The sequence below is a fragment of the Haemorhous mexicanus genome, chromosome 1 (assembly GCF_027477595.1).
Source record: "Haemorhous mexicanus isolate bHaeMex1 chromosome 1, bHaeMex1.pri, whole genome shotgun sequence".
In the NCBI taxonomy this organism is placed as follows: Eukaryota; Metazoa; Chordata; class Aves; order Passeriformes; family Fringillidae; genus Haemorhous; species Haemorhous mexicanus.
In genome coordinates this window covers 61,592,784-61,606,464 of record NC_082341.1, presented here as the reverse complement: position 1 = coordinate 61,606,464, position 13,681 = coordinate 61,592,784, and the positions used below count along the sequence as shown (strand labels likewise).

The 13,681-nt window shown below is 39.3% G+C and overlaps 1 protein-coding gene and 2 long non-coding RNA genes across 5 annotated transcripts in view; 2 read left to right on the top strand and 1 right to left on the bottom strand.

Annotated features, from left to right (window-relative positions):
- Positions 1-1,815: 1,815 nt before the first annotated feature.
- On the bottom strand, positions 1,816-5,113 carry LOC132329813 (uncharacterized). Its single transcript, XR_009487193.1, has 2 exons — positions 4,735-5,113; positions 1,816-4,316 (listed from the first exon to the last, which is right to left on the bottom strand). It is a non-coding gene; the product is annotated as an uncharacterized LOC132329813 (long non-coding RNA).
- ATP9B (ATPase phospholipid transporting 9B (putative)) overlaps positions 5,084-13,681 on the top strand; it is a 153,370-nt gene continuing 144,772 nt past the window's right edge. For all 3 annotated transcript variants that reach the window (XM_059851270.1, XM_059851261.1, XM_059851279.1), the window contains exon 1: positions 5,084-5,227. In XM_059851270.1, coding sequence (XP_059707253.1) covers positions 5,133-5,227 — 95 coding nt within the window. In that variant the 5' untranslated portion in view covers positions 5,084-5,132. The remainder of the gene's footprint in view (positions 5,228-13,681) is intronic.
- LOC132329817 (uncharacterized) lies at positions 5,603-8,226 on the top strand. Its single transcript, XR_009487194.1, has 2 exons — positions 5,603-6,567; positions 7,386-8,226. It is a non-coding gene; the product is annotated as an uncharacterized LOC132329817 (long non-coding RNA).

Genomic DNA, 13,681 nt, shown 5'->3' with positions numbered 1-13,681 from the left:
GGGTAACTTAACTGAAGAGATACTGTGCAAAATTACTAGATGGTTGTCAGTGAAGGGTCACTGTGAAAATGCAGTAAAACAATGAACATTGTATTACAAGTTTCTCCTTTTATTTATTTACAATCAAAACTTAATATCTTAAGTGAAAGCATAACTGATATTTATATCAGAAGTCACGAAAGTTTATCTGCTTTTAAACCAATTTTATTTAAGTACTCCAGGATTTGCACTTTTTTCTGCCTCAAGTGTTGCCAAGCAAATTGGAGAAAATGCCCTGTCAGCCAGGCTTGTTACTGTCTAGAAGACATATCTCTAGTAAAATCCAAAAAACAGCATGCACCTTATTTTTCTTATGTAATTGGAGAAGATATTGCTTGCATTTTATTCTGAATATCTGACTTGGTGGAGTACAGGTGAGGGTAACACAGGACTGAAGCCAATGCTGAGGGATCATAGTTTGGTAAGGATGGACTGCAAAAGGAGGAATAGAGATTTGGCAGTCCATAAATGCTGCAGGGCTGCAGAGAGTTGGCATTCGCCTAAGAGAATACCTTGAAAGAAGGTGTGAAAGAAATGTAACAGCTGGGAGTACAATTAATTGACAAACACTGAATGTTGTGAATATTAAAAATAAAATGTGTAGAAATAGAATTTTCTTCTAGCTATGTAGACAATAATATTTTTTATTATGTGAGTAACATTTTGTTTTCAGCATTTTTATACTATAGAAATATTTTAAATTATTATTTTTACTTCTTTTTGCTGTTTTTAAACTCCTATATTTTGGCATATAAATGAATTGCATGAGGCTTCATTGTCTGAAGAGGTCTTTCAAAACAAGGATCCTTTCAGAGAAAACAGTGCCTCCCCTTTTGTTCTTTCCCAGAGCAAGATACTATTTTGTTATATCCTACTGTTATATATTGAAGATTCGAAGGCACAGCTATTAGCATTATTAAAACTGATAGAAGGAGCTAAACCAGCTGCACTTATTTAATATTTGTTTTGCTCCCTTTCTCTAACAGTGTAAGAATTTATTTGGTGTACCATTCCTTGCTGCCCTTAGCTCTTCCCATAAACAAAACCATATTCTTTCTGTGTTGGTGTGCTTAGGTCTTGCCAGTGATTTTTTTTTTAAGCCACCAGGTGTTTTGGACCAATTTACAATTAGATGAAGATTTGAAGACAGATACCTAGCTGGTTCACCACTGATGAAAAAAGTTACACAATTAAAAGAGAGGTACATGGAGGTTTGAAGGATAAGGAGGTTTGAAGGATAAGGTGAGAAAATACCCAGTATATAAGGAGTGCAAATTTTGTACCTGTAACATTACATTAGGCTTACTTTTTATTTTATTTTTGAGCAAACTTTTTATATTGTTTTATATCCAATGATTTTTGTATCATTTCTACATATTTACTCCCGTACAAATGATTTTATAATTTGGCTTTGAGAAGGATAGCAAAGAATGAATTAGCTTCCAACTGCCTTTCTTTTCCCCTGTTACCCCAGCCCAGACTGGATACATAATCACTGTTAGGAGGGAGGGAGCACTTAACCTTGAACATTTACAGCAGAAGTAGAATGGCAACAGAAGTATAAACTATTATTAAATGCCCTCTGGGGATATCAGGCAGAACTCGTTACAGATAGCTTCTGCACCTGTAGCAGATACATGCAACAAATGCAAAACAGTTTCCATGCCAGCTCATTCCTAGTCAAACCAAGAGTTCACAAGATCCATAAATCATAGGTTCTGGATCTCTGCCACTTATTAGAAATGCAAAAGTTATGCAAAAAAGAAGCACAGAAAGGATGATACAGAAAGTTTATTTCAGTGTGGTGCTATATTTACTTCTTATCACAATGTATGTTATCATGATATTTAAGTTACAAATGCTACTTAGCCAAGTATTGAAATTAATATTATAATATTAATATTGAAATTAATTCCTGAAATGAAAAGCTTTTTTTTTCATAAAGAAAAATAACATCTGCCTGAAACACCTGAGGACCAAAATCTGGATCAAAAGCATGTTTATTCTCTGACGTTTCAGTATTGCTAAATAAGAAAGGAAACATATTTTCAAAATGCAGGGACATTTTCAAAAGGCAACTTGAAACGTTATCACAAATTGTATGCCAAATTGTCAATTCTGCATGATGAAAACTTTTATATAAATGTCTAGAATTTTCTTTAAAAAAGAAAAGACAGGATCACATCATAATCTAGAGGCAAAACTGAATAATACATGCTAAAAAATCCTGCACTTAAGAGCTTCTACCATTTTATGAAAATAGTGATGCAAAAAGGCAATTAAGAGCAATTAAGAAAGTGAAATCATTATAGATTTCCAGCAACTGTCTTAACAAGCTTTAAACATATATTTGAAGTAATCAAAACAGCATGTATTTAAAATTATTTTGTCACTCTCTTGGCCATTGGCATAATAAAAAAATAATTTTGCTCTTCTTAGAAGGCTTTCTGGTCAAACTCTTCTCAGTACACAGGCAATAGAGAAGTATTTCTTTCTTAAAACCTTAAAGTAATCATAAATAGAATAATGCTTTATGGACTACATGAGACCCAGTAAGAAATGAAGACTCTAAAGGTATTTATGGTTCCTAATGATTGTCTCATGCTGGGGCCTTTACAAGTCTGACAATAATAAACCTTTCATTACACATTCCCGATCACTTATTTGTCTATGTATATGGAATTTACAAACACAAACACAACATTGACTAACATTAGAGATTAGTTTCAAGCCAAACAACCTGCTAAATAGCCAGAAATATAACCGAATAACCAGAACCAAAGTTCTGCACAGACAAGAAGATTAATCTTAGGCCACTAAGTTGTGAATGAAGTGCTTTCTGTTCAGCTCAAAAAATTGCTCTGCCATGGGCTAGAATCCATTAATAAACTGGAAGCAACAGCTTTCATTCTCTTGGCCTCAGTGATCTGCAGTATCTTACTTAGCCATGTGAGAATTCTGAATATATAGTTATTAATATTAATGTTTAACATTTTAAAGCTGTGAGATGTGCAGAATTGCAGTAACAACAGCCATGAAAGCACCTAGGACTGGCATTATTGTTACCCTGAAAGTTTTCCAGGCTGTGTTTGCTTATTCCAGCATGTAAGCTAAAGCCATCACGGCAGAGCAGGCCACACACACCCCATAAACTGCCATAAACATAAAACACATAAACATAAAACACGTAAAAAGTGGATGCAACAGCAATGTACCCTTGAGCAGAGTCACCCACATACACTTTGGGCACTACTACTAATTGTGTAGCCAGCACCTACAAGAGGGAAGTGACCCTTCTCCTCTGTCTGGTAGTTGCAGGACCTTATCTGGGTTACTATGTCCAGTTTTGGACTTCTCATTACAGAAGCTCATTTTTTTTGTCACTCTGAAGTGAGTCTATGAAAAGGTGACCAAGATGGCCAGGGGGCTGGAGAACCTGGTGTATAAGGAGAGGTTGAAAGTTCAGCCTCCACAGCTTAGAGTAGAAAAAGTTAAGAAGAAACTTTATGGCTGAATAAGACTACTTAATAGCAAGACAATACCAAGAAGATGGTGGCCAGACTTGTCTCAGAGATGGATGGTTTTGACTGAGCCTGTGTTTCCCAAGCTGGACCACAGGAAGTTTTGAGTACTTATTAGCAATTTGTTTATCTCAAGATAAGGACTGCAACAGCTAGCCCAGAGAAGTTTTGGAAACACTGTGCTGTCCTTGGAGGTGTTCAATACTCCACTGCACATGGCCGTGAACAACCTGATATTAAACGTAAGGTCTTGGTCTAGGTGATGTCTAGACATCTCTTTCAATATAAACTACAATTCTGGATTCTACTGATGAACTGATTCTGATTCTAATACCAAGAACATTATAGGGATTAACAGAATTAAAAAGCTAAATAAATATCTTTTCCCCTTTCTAGCATTTCCATGTGTGACCCTTTGAATACCCAGCAAAGTCCTGTCACATGCCCAGCATGTTTTTCCCTTCTATTCCTACAGAAGCCTTGTGCTTCCTTTGTAACTGTTGTTCCCATCTCCTGGTTCAACTTCAAGAGTTCTGTATCTGTCAGCGAGTTCAGAATCCAGATAGTATGCTTACAGTCAAAATTCTGCTCAGAAATTTCCACTTGGAAAGCGCTGCTGGTGCTCCATAATCTTCACTCCAGCAGACAGGAGCATCCTTCATTGTAAGCTGTGTGTGTTGAGGAGCCTCCACAGTGATCATCTTCCCTTGGGCGAAGGTACACTTCAGGGAACAGCAAGGCTTCAGTCCGAAGTGCCTGGCTCATAGAAGCAAAATTCATTTAGCAACAGGCATTGAGGAAAAAAAGAAAATAATTCTATTTCTCCTGCTGTGCAAAGTCTTCTGTATTTGTAATGGTGTTAGGCATTTTGCTCCCCCACAGCACCTCATTTCAGAGGAACACCAACAGATAACATTCTACAGGAGGTCTATGAACACAAATATCTTTCAAACCAACTTCTGCCGGTGACGACTTGTATATCAACCCTGTGAGGTAACACAGACTGGTTCATTATCCCTGACATACAGAATGTCTACTTCCACGTGCCAGTACTTGTCTGTTTAATGGCAGGAAACCATCACTGGCAGGCATAGGCACCTCAGAAGCTGAATAATTACGGAATCACAGAACGTCTCAGGTTGGAAGGGACCACAGGGCCCCCAGGACCACCAACCTCCCTGTCCAAGCAGGGTCGCCCTAGAGCCCAGGGCACAGCGCTGCGTCCAGACGGCCCTTGAGTATCTTCACCACGGGAGACTCCACAGCCTTCCCGAACAACCGCACAGGAAAGAAGTTCTTCCTCGTGTTCAGGTGGAACTTCCTGTGCACCAGCTCTTGTCCTACAGCCTGGCAGCAGGGAGCAGAGCGCGGCTCGCTCCCTCCCGCCCGCCCACCGTTCCCGCACTGCGGATCCCCGCACTCGGCGCTCCCTGAGGGGCTCGAGCCCCACGCGCCGCCAGCCCAGTGTTTACCCCGAGCCCGCGCCCCGCCCCTCCCGACGCCACCGGCGTGGCCGTGACGTCAGGAGGGCCCGGGCGGCGCCCGGCTGGGCGGCGGGGGGGCGCCCCCAAGATGGCGGACCAGATCCCGCTGCGCCCGGTGCCGCGCAGCGCCCAGCGCAGGGCGGCCTATTACAGCAGCGCTGCCGCGGCGCAGCGGCACAGCAGGTACGGGCGGGGCCGGCGCGGCAGCCGCTGCCCCCCTCCTTCCCCTCTCCTTCCCCTGTCCCTAGCTGCGGGCGGGGCGGCGTGCGCCCCTCGCCCAGTCCCGCTGCCCTGCGGGGCTCCGGGACCGACCGCCCGCTCCGCGGGGAGGGCGGGAAGGGGCGGCGGCCCCGCCGCGGATGGCGGAGGGGGGTGTTGGCAGTCGTTGGCTCCCGCAGGCCTCCGCGGCGGTGGCTGCCTCTCCCGGGCCGCTGTTCCCGCGTCCCGGCGGCGGGGCTGGGGCCGGGACGGGCTGCGGTGGTGGCGGGAGGATGCTCAGGGCGCCCTCGGCCCGGCTGCTCCCGGCGCCAGCCCCGCGCCCGCGGGTGCGGCCTTCGCTCGCCCGGCGCCGCCGCCCGCAACTCCGCGCAACTCGCGTCCCTTGCCAGGAGTTCACTCAGGAGAGGGATGCTCGCTTGTTTGGGCGTCCTTAGTAAATATGTTCCGAGCTAGTTGTTGGGTGCTAGCGCTGACACCATTCCTGAGTGTGGGAATTAAATAGTTTCAAATTTCTTCAAAGATACACTATTGGGCTTAAACAATTTGGAGAAGAAGATTTAAAGATGTGCCATCAAATTGTTTCCAGGCAAAAATTTGCTTTGCTTTGCTTCCCATTATTCTGAATAATTTATAGGTATGCTATTGTTGTGAGCATGGAGAAACTCTTCTCCATAATTTTGGTATCTCCATTGGATAGCACTCTTACAGTGGATTATGTGATTGTACTTACTAGTTACAGGTTTCTTTCCTCTTTTGGTTCTTGTAGAGCATTGTCTGTGGGTAGAAGGACTGGAGGGAGCAGTTGTAGGATCTGAAGTAAATGGTCTTGCTAAGAACAGAGTAGTGGATGCTCTTTTTCAAGTTCAAATACAGTGATAAATCTGTTTCATAAAGAATAAAATGTGATAAATCTGCTTCATAATGAATTGAATGTATTTACTTCTTTGGCTGGATGGGATAACCAACAAAAAAGGTAGTTTAAAGCTGTGCAAAATAGGTTAGGCTTACATTATGTTGTCTTGATTCTTAAACTAGATAAAGGGGTTTTCTGTGAACATTCACAAGTTTGTGGGACAGCCTGCCATAGTATTAGCCTTCCCCATCTCACTAATACTTGAATGTCTGACAACTTGTTTTAGATTTGTCCTCTGTCTTGAGGTAGGGCAGTGTCATCATCATTAACCCCATTCCTTAGAGAATTGAATCAGAGAACGCTCTCACTGAAATTTGCTTCTCAGTAGGTGTTGTGCTTGGGAATGAAGAGGAGGATTTGGTTGGCAAAAATTTAGTCCAGACTGTCAAAGGTACTGGAGTTCTGTTGTAGGTTAACCAGGAGTGTTCTGGTGATGCTGTAGATGGGATGGCTTGAGTCCATGAGTCTGATGGTTACACAGGTTAATTGAAGGTATGTGTGTGGGTTTCATTGTGGTTCTTTAGACAAACTGTTTAATTGTGGCTTTATAAGCAGATTTGGCAAGCTGTAGGAACTAGTAAGGAACTAACAACTCTTTACAGATTTGCTTCTTGCCCTGTGTCTTTCATCAGTGTTGCCTTCCAAAGATTGTGGATTACATTCCTTCCAGTTTGGGTGACATCTTTCAGAGTTAGGGTCTTTTATAATCTGTGTATTTAACATATTGATCCTCCATAAAATTAATTATCTGTGTTTTTAGTTACTTTAGTGCAGCTTCTTGTAGGTATATAAAGGCTTTAAAAATTGACAGGCTCATTTTATTGTGTTTCTTCATTTTTGATCAGTTGATTAATAAATTGCTTATCTGAGCTCTGAGAATCAGAATACTTATACCAGCCTCTTCACTCACTTTACTGGTTTTATTTTTCTTAATGTGAGTTGGGTAGGTTGGTCATTCTCCTTCAAGAATACCTTACCTTGGATTTGTGAGAGCACCTCTGGAAGGTGTCCTATGGACCTGCAATAAAAACATGGGAATGCTTGTGTTGGGTCTACTACAGCTGTCTTGTGTAGAGTCAAAGGGGAAATACAGCAGTGCAAATAGTGGAATTACAACTTGCAAGTTTTATGGCTCTAAGCTTGTAATTGAACTACAGCTTCTATGTCTTTATGAATGATTCATCCTGCTTTTTTAATCTTTATCTTCAGCACAGACTCTGAAGAAGCCTTGTATTCCTGTGGAAACTGCAGCAAAGGTCCTGATGTCAGATACTTATGAGAGTGTTGAAGTCACTGAGGTCTCTGATATGCAGAAACCTATCATGTGCATGTATGCTTGAGGATTTTGCCTAAAAGGGTGTAATACATATCTCTGAAGATGTCTAGAAACAAACACCTATTGAAATATACTGGAGTTGGTATGTCGGGTTTAATCCAGTGCTGTTGTTTCTGGACCTTCAAGACATTTTGACTTGGTGTGATTTATTTTTTCAGTGAAGAATTTACAGTCTCTTGGAAGTCTTACACGCACATCCTTAACTTTAGTGTGGTGGTGTTTTTAACTCCAGTTAATTGTGCTGCTGCTGTGCAACATCAGTTAATACAACTCATCAGTTGCTAACCTTTATTGGCCTCGCTGCTAAGTAGGATGACTTCTTTTGCTTGAGCTAAGCAGTCTGTAGGAGTCTTTGCCAGTGTTGCTGTAGCTCACTTTGCAGTGAGGACAAAGATTATCATACTCATTGTTTGTCACACTCACTGTTTGTCTGTAGTTCACGTTGTGCTTTTGAGATTTATTTAGACAGACTGATAGTGCATATTTTAAAGCTATAATATGTGTTCCCACACATACCTAAAGAAACTTCAATAATATGCACACTTCTGTATAAAATTGTAGCCAACTAAGAATCATTAAATGTCCTGGGATGTACTTGATATATAAATAAACATGAGAAGATTATGTATTTTTTATATATTCATACTGTATGTCTTAAGGCCTGTTAAAAATATATTAAAAATACATATTAAATATTACCTATGGCTCAATGAACACATGCATCCTGTTCTGCTTTTATTTCTGATGTGTAAGCACAATTTATTACTTTTGCAGAAGAAATTCAGTTTTTATATTTTCTCTCATCTTTCCCTACCTCAGATGGACAGAGAACTGTTCATGTGTTGCCGTTAACAATCAGGGAAATCTGTCTTGGAGGAAAAAGTTGTTCACCTTAAAATGAATTTGAAAAATCCTTGCTGTAGTTTTGTATATTCAACTTGCATAGTTTTATAAAGGCTTGGAGGAAAAAACTGATTGGTTCAGCACTTGTTTCAGCACCTTGTCCTTCAGCTTGAAGGTTGTTATCTACAGGAAAATAATTGCTGCTTTTTGTTTACATGGTGAGGGAGAGAGAGGACCAGAGAACATTCAGTTTCACCTTAAATGTGCAATGAGGCTTATTCTCATCTATTTGACTTGTATTTGTCATCATCAACCGCAGAGTAATCAACTGCTGACCACAGGAAGGAAGTTGACTGTGCTGTCATGTGAGGTTGGTGGCAGGAAAACAAGAAGCCTGGTGGAATTTTGAAGCTGATAAGGGACTAAACAGTAGTCAACTATCATATATCCATAAACAAAATACCTGGTTTATTCAGGTGTCTATGCTTGCTGCTATCAGTGCTTGATTGTATTTGGCCTAATAGAGCTGAGGTAAGAGGTCTTGAGACTGCTGGGCTCCTACCAGAAAATCACATGTTTTCAGCTCTCCGTTATGTGACCTAAATTCATTTGCATTCCAGATATTCATAAAAGAAATCTGTCCTTGTTCATGGTGTGGGCCACAGTAGTGTATTTATGAATGGCACAACTGGATATATTAAGTGATTGTTGTAGGGCAAGCTGTGGAACAGATCAACTGCTGTTGCTTGTCCCTGCAGTTTGCCACTGATGGAGCAACTCTGTTTTGAGGCAACTGACTATACTGTTATTTTGGAATTCTTTTATGTCATTAGCAAGTAAGAAAATTGCACAAGAAGGAAAAAGGAAACAAGTAATAGGATAATGTGTCTTTTGTGTAGGTAAATGTAGAATACTTGTTGCTTAACAATTTGGGAACTGTAGCTTATTTAATGTGAAGTATGTGTAATAGAAAAAAATAAAATATGTTCCAGACAAAAGGGAATGGAAGTCTGCAGAACTTGAAGTTCAATGAAAATTCAGATGGTTCCCTGATACTTACAAATCTCAAACCAGTTTTTGTAGTACACAAAAAATAACATTATTTAATGTTGTAATACTGTTCTAATGCTTTTGATTTGAATGAAAGCTGTTCCCAGCAATCTTGTAATCCTTATGGTTATGATTTCTCAGAGTGTTTGGCTAGGTTCCACATTGAACCACCAAAAAAAGAGATAAAAATGTCAATAGGTAATAGTCAAGGTATGTACTGTAATGCTGTGAGATTTTTCATTTCTGACATAGTCTGATGTGAGCTTTGTTAAAATACCTTTATTTTCCTGCTGCCTTTCAGTTCTTTGTTAGAATTGTGTCCTAATTCTAAATGACAATGTGATTTTCACAGTCTAGATGTTATTCTTTGTATTCCAGTGGGTTTTGATATTTCATGTGCAATGACTAAGAATAATGTCTCCAAATAACAAAAAATATTATTTGGTAAGACTGTGTAACAATCAGAGCTTTTAGGACCTAACATCTCCTGTAGAATGCTGTTCACAGAAAGTTCATGACTTATATTGCTAAAAGTGCAGGTCTGGAAAGCCTTTCAAAATGTCCATAATTGTTCAAACCCCCCAAATATCAATACATTTTAGTGGAGTTTACCCATTGAATGGGCTATATGCAGTGATATTTGGTATTTTGTACAGTTTTGTGAAATGCTGCTGGTTCCTATGAATCTCCTTCCCTGGGTATTTCTGAATGTTTAGAACAAAAGTTCTTACAGTATCTGAGCAGAGTTATCCAGGTTTCAATTTCATCTTCTCCCCAACACACCTGCTAATTGAATGGCTCTACATATTTCATCCTGAAAATGAGCTTGAAAATGATGGATGAGGCTGAATGACTGACAATATTGGCATTAATTTGAATTTTAATACAGTTTCTGTGATAAAAAAATTCCAGAGATGGAACTGAATTTACTTTTGAACATCTGTGTTTTAAAACTGCTTTTGCAAAGTGACAGTAACTTCTTCCAACATCTGTTGTTTGACCAGAAGCAATAACTTGTTAAATCCAGAAACATAAACTATAAATATCTATGGTTTTGTTGGGTTTTTTGGTTTTGTTTGTTTGTTTGTTTGTTTTTGTTTTTGTAGAAATAGCATTGTTAATGCTATTCATTCTGCTACTCTGGACATGATTACAGAAAGTTAAGCAGCTGTGGGAGTGTGTGGGCGTGGGCACTGCTTATTAATTCTCCATATGTGTACTGGCACACCTGCACTTCCTTGTGGGTAAAACTCCTAACGTCATCCTAGTTCCTGTGGTGCTTCATTTAAATCAGAGCTCCTGTCTTGTGTTGTTTTTCCTCTGTGACAAGCAAACAGGAATGGCAACAAAATGGATGCACCATTACTGATGAATCTTCTGTCTCTGTAGGACAGAAATCTTTGCTGGAGGTAGTGACTCAAAGTGAGAGGTATCAGTAGTTACTGTGATGCCAAAAGCTGTAAATGTTGCAGGTTGCTCTGATACTTGCTAGAAATGTCATGAACTGTGAACAACTAAATCTGTTATTCCTGGGAAGTGTTTCAGGCTACAGGTGCTGATATGTAGATGTTGTAGTGTATTGGGAATGAGAACACATTAAATTACACAGCTGTATGTTATGCTGATATATTCAAATATATATATTCATTACAATACACCTCTGTCTCTTGTTTCAGCCTGAGGAGGAAAGGATCAAATGCAGTATAAAGAAATCTGTCTAGAATAGTCCTTAGGAGAGTTGTCTGTACTTTCATGCCGTTCTTGCAAAGTGGATAGATCATGTATGTCCTTTGTTCTTTTCCAGGAGAACTCTCACCCCTCTCTTTATTCAAAGTGTTCGTCTCTTTTTCATGAAAAAAATTTCAACATTGATGTCACTGTCTTGCAGGATGTACTGCTCTTTGTTTATTAGCCTTTCCTGGATTGTGGTTTTGGACAGAGATTCATCTCTGTTATTTGGAACTATGTCACTCAGTGACTTTTAGGCTTAGTCTTAGATTCCATCTCGGAATTCTGATTCTTCCAACAAGGTTGTTTGTTTGGCAGCTTTGTACTTGGGATGCTGTATTTGTGTAACAGTGGTTGAGTTGGGTCTGTTTTCAAGAACTGAAGTTGCGGAGAAACTAGTTCTCTAGTTTTTAGAAAAAGGAGTAGTTCATGTATTCCCATTCCTGGACTTTATTTTTTGTTGTTGTTTAGGTTTGGTTTGTTTGTTTGGTTTTTTTCCTTTGCTAAAGACTGTTTTTATAGGTTAATACTGCTGGCTGGGACTGATGCTTGATTTAGCACACATGCAGATTCTGAAACTTCTGCCTGGAACAAAAGTCTAAGGAGTTTGATGTATAAGTCTTGAAAAATAGTCTTGCCATATGTGAATATTTTCAAACCTTTTATGCAGTGTATGTTGTCATTGTTAGGTTCTGGGCTTTTACTTTTCAGAGCAAAGTTTAGTGATTTAATGATGCTGGTAAGCATATGACATGCATATAAAGTTGTTCATATTAGCAACTGTAAAATAATTTTACAAACAATAAGACTTTTATTGGCGCCATACATGAGAAGCAGTTTGTTGTATTTTATCTGCAGTCACAAATTTAGATGACATACAAACCTTAGGTGATTTTAGTAAAAAAGTGGGTTTTAATTGCAGTTCTTTAACTTGATGTTATGTAAACTGTGCATTTGGAAAAAGTTTGTGTTTTTCTGTTCACTAGTTATGGTCTTTCATTCCAAGATAGGTTTACAGAAATTCATAATTTTTAGCAGTTATTCTTACAGTAACTATCCTGATCTGAAGTGTTTTAATCATTGGGCAGAAAAAGAGTTTGAGAACTTCAAATAACTATTGCAGGTGTTACTGTTGTTTGCATAAGCACAAGTGACTGCATGTTTAAGCTATTATTTTTGCATGCCTTCCTGGTTTGTACCTATAGTATCTAAATACAGTGATTTGTATTGCTTGGGCAGGCATTTGGATTGCTAAAAAGAGGGAGAGAAAACAATTGATTGGGCTACAATGTCAATAACAATACCCAGTGACAGTGATAAAATGGCCCTGTTGTTCTGATCAATGACATACCCAACTAATTAAAAAAGGGTTCTGCTGAATGTAGATGATGTTTCCTGAGGTCCTGCTGTGTACTTAGGTATTTCTGGTATCTATGTGTTAAATACAGAGACTCACTCATCTTGTCATGGGTTGAAAAAGATCTTGTGTTAAAGTATACATAGCACTTTGTAAGGTGAGCAAGGGGGAATAAGGATGGGTGCCTTTTTTCATGGAGGCTCCATTACATATCTTCTCAATTTGCTTCTTCTGTATGTTGTTCTAGTAAGAAAGTGTAGTGCAGGAGAAAGAGAAGGCAAATAGCATTCAGAATATTTGATCTTTGTCTGGTGGAACCTGTTGTTTTAGTGTCTGTTTTAAGCAATTTTTTAAAAACTACTGATGAAAGGGAGCTGCTGTGGTAATAAGTTTCTATCACGCTTGTAGACCTTTATCTGAACAGATGTAAGGGGTTTTCCCTTCGTTCTGCAAGGCTGAAGATACCAGCTTTTTGTTTGTTTGGGGTTTTTTGTCTGTTTGGTTTTTTGTTTGGTTGGTTTTGTGGTGGAGCTTTTTGTTGTTGTTTCTTGGTTGGTTTGTTGTTGTTTTATTTTTTTGTAGTAGTAGTTCAACAATGCTGCCTTGTGATTTTCCATATTATCTCTCTGTATCATTTGGGGCAGGGGGGGCAATTATTTATTTGGTCTTATTGCAGAGTTTGGTCTTACTTATCTCAGTGACACAGTAACAAACTTGCCTGCATGCAGTAGGAGTACTTTTTCCTTATATTTTGTTGTTCAGTGGATAAAGATGCACTATGGCAAGAATATTGTACTAAGTTTTTAAAAGATCCTGGATGTAAATGTTCTGCTTTACAAATATCCAGCATCCTTAAAAGTTGCTAGTATTAACTGTGGTTACTCCATAAAAATTTGTAACAGCAGTATTTTGTGTGTGTGAATTTTTTTTTTTTCAGGTCAGGACCTGTGTTCAGAGACTTCCCAAGTAACACTGATTAGGGTGTTATACTTGCATTAGAGGCACAGCTGAAGCTGAATAGGAACATAGAGCAGCAAGTTCTAATCAATTTTAAAAACTTCAGAAATACCTTTTCTGTGTTTTTTGGGAAGAGGTCAAAGAAAATGCTTTCAATTTCATGCATTTAGCTGTAGAAGATTTTTCTGTTTGCAACTTCTTTTGTAATCTAGGAACAGCATGATTGCTTTGTCA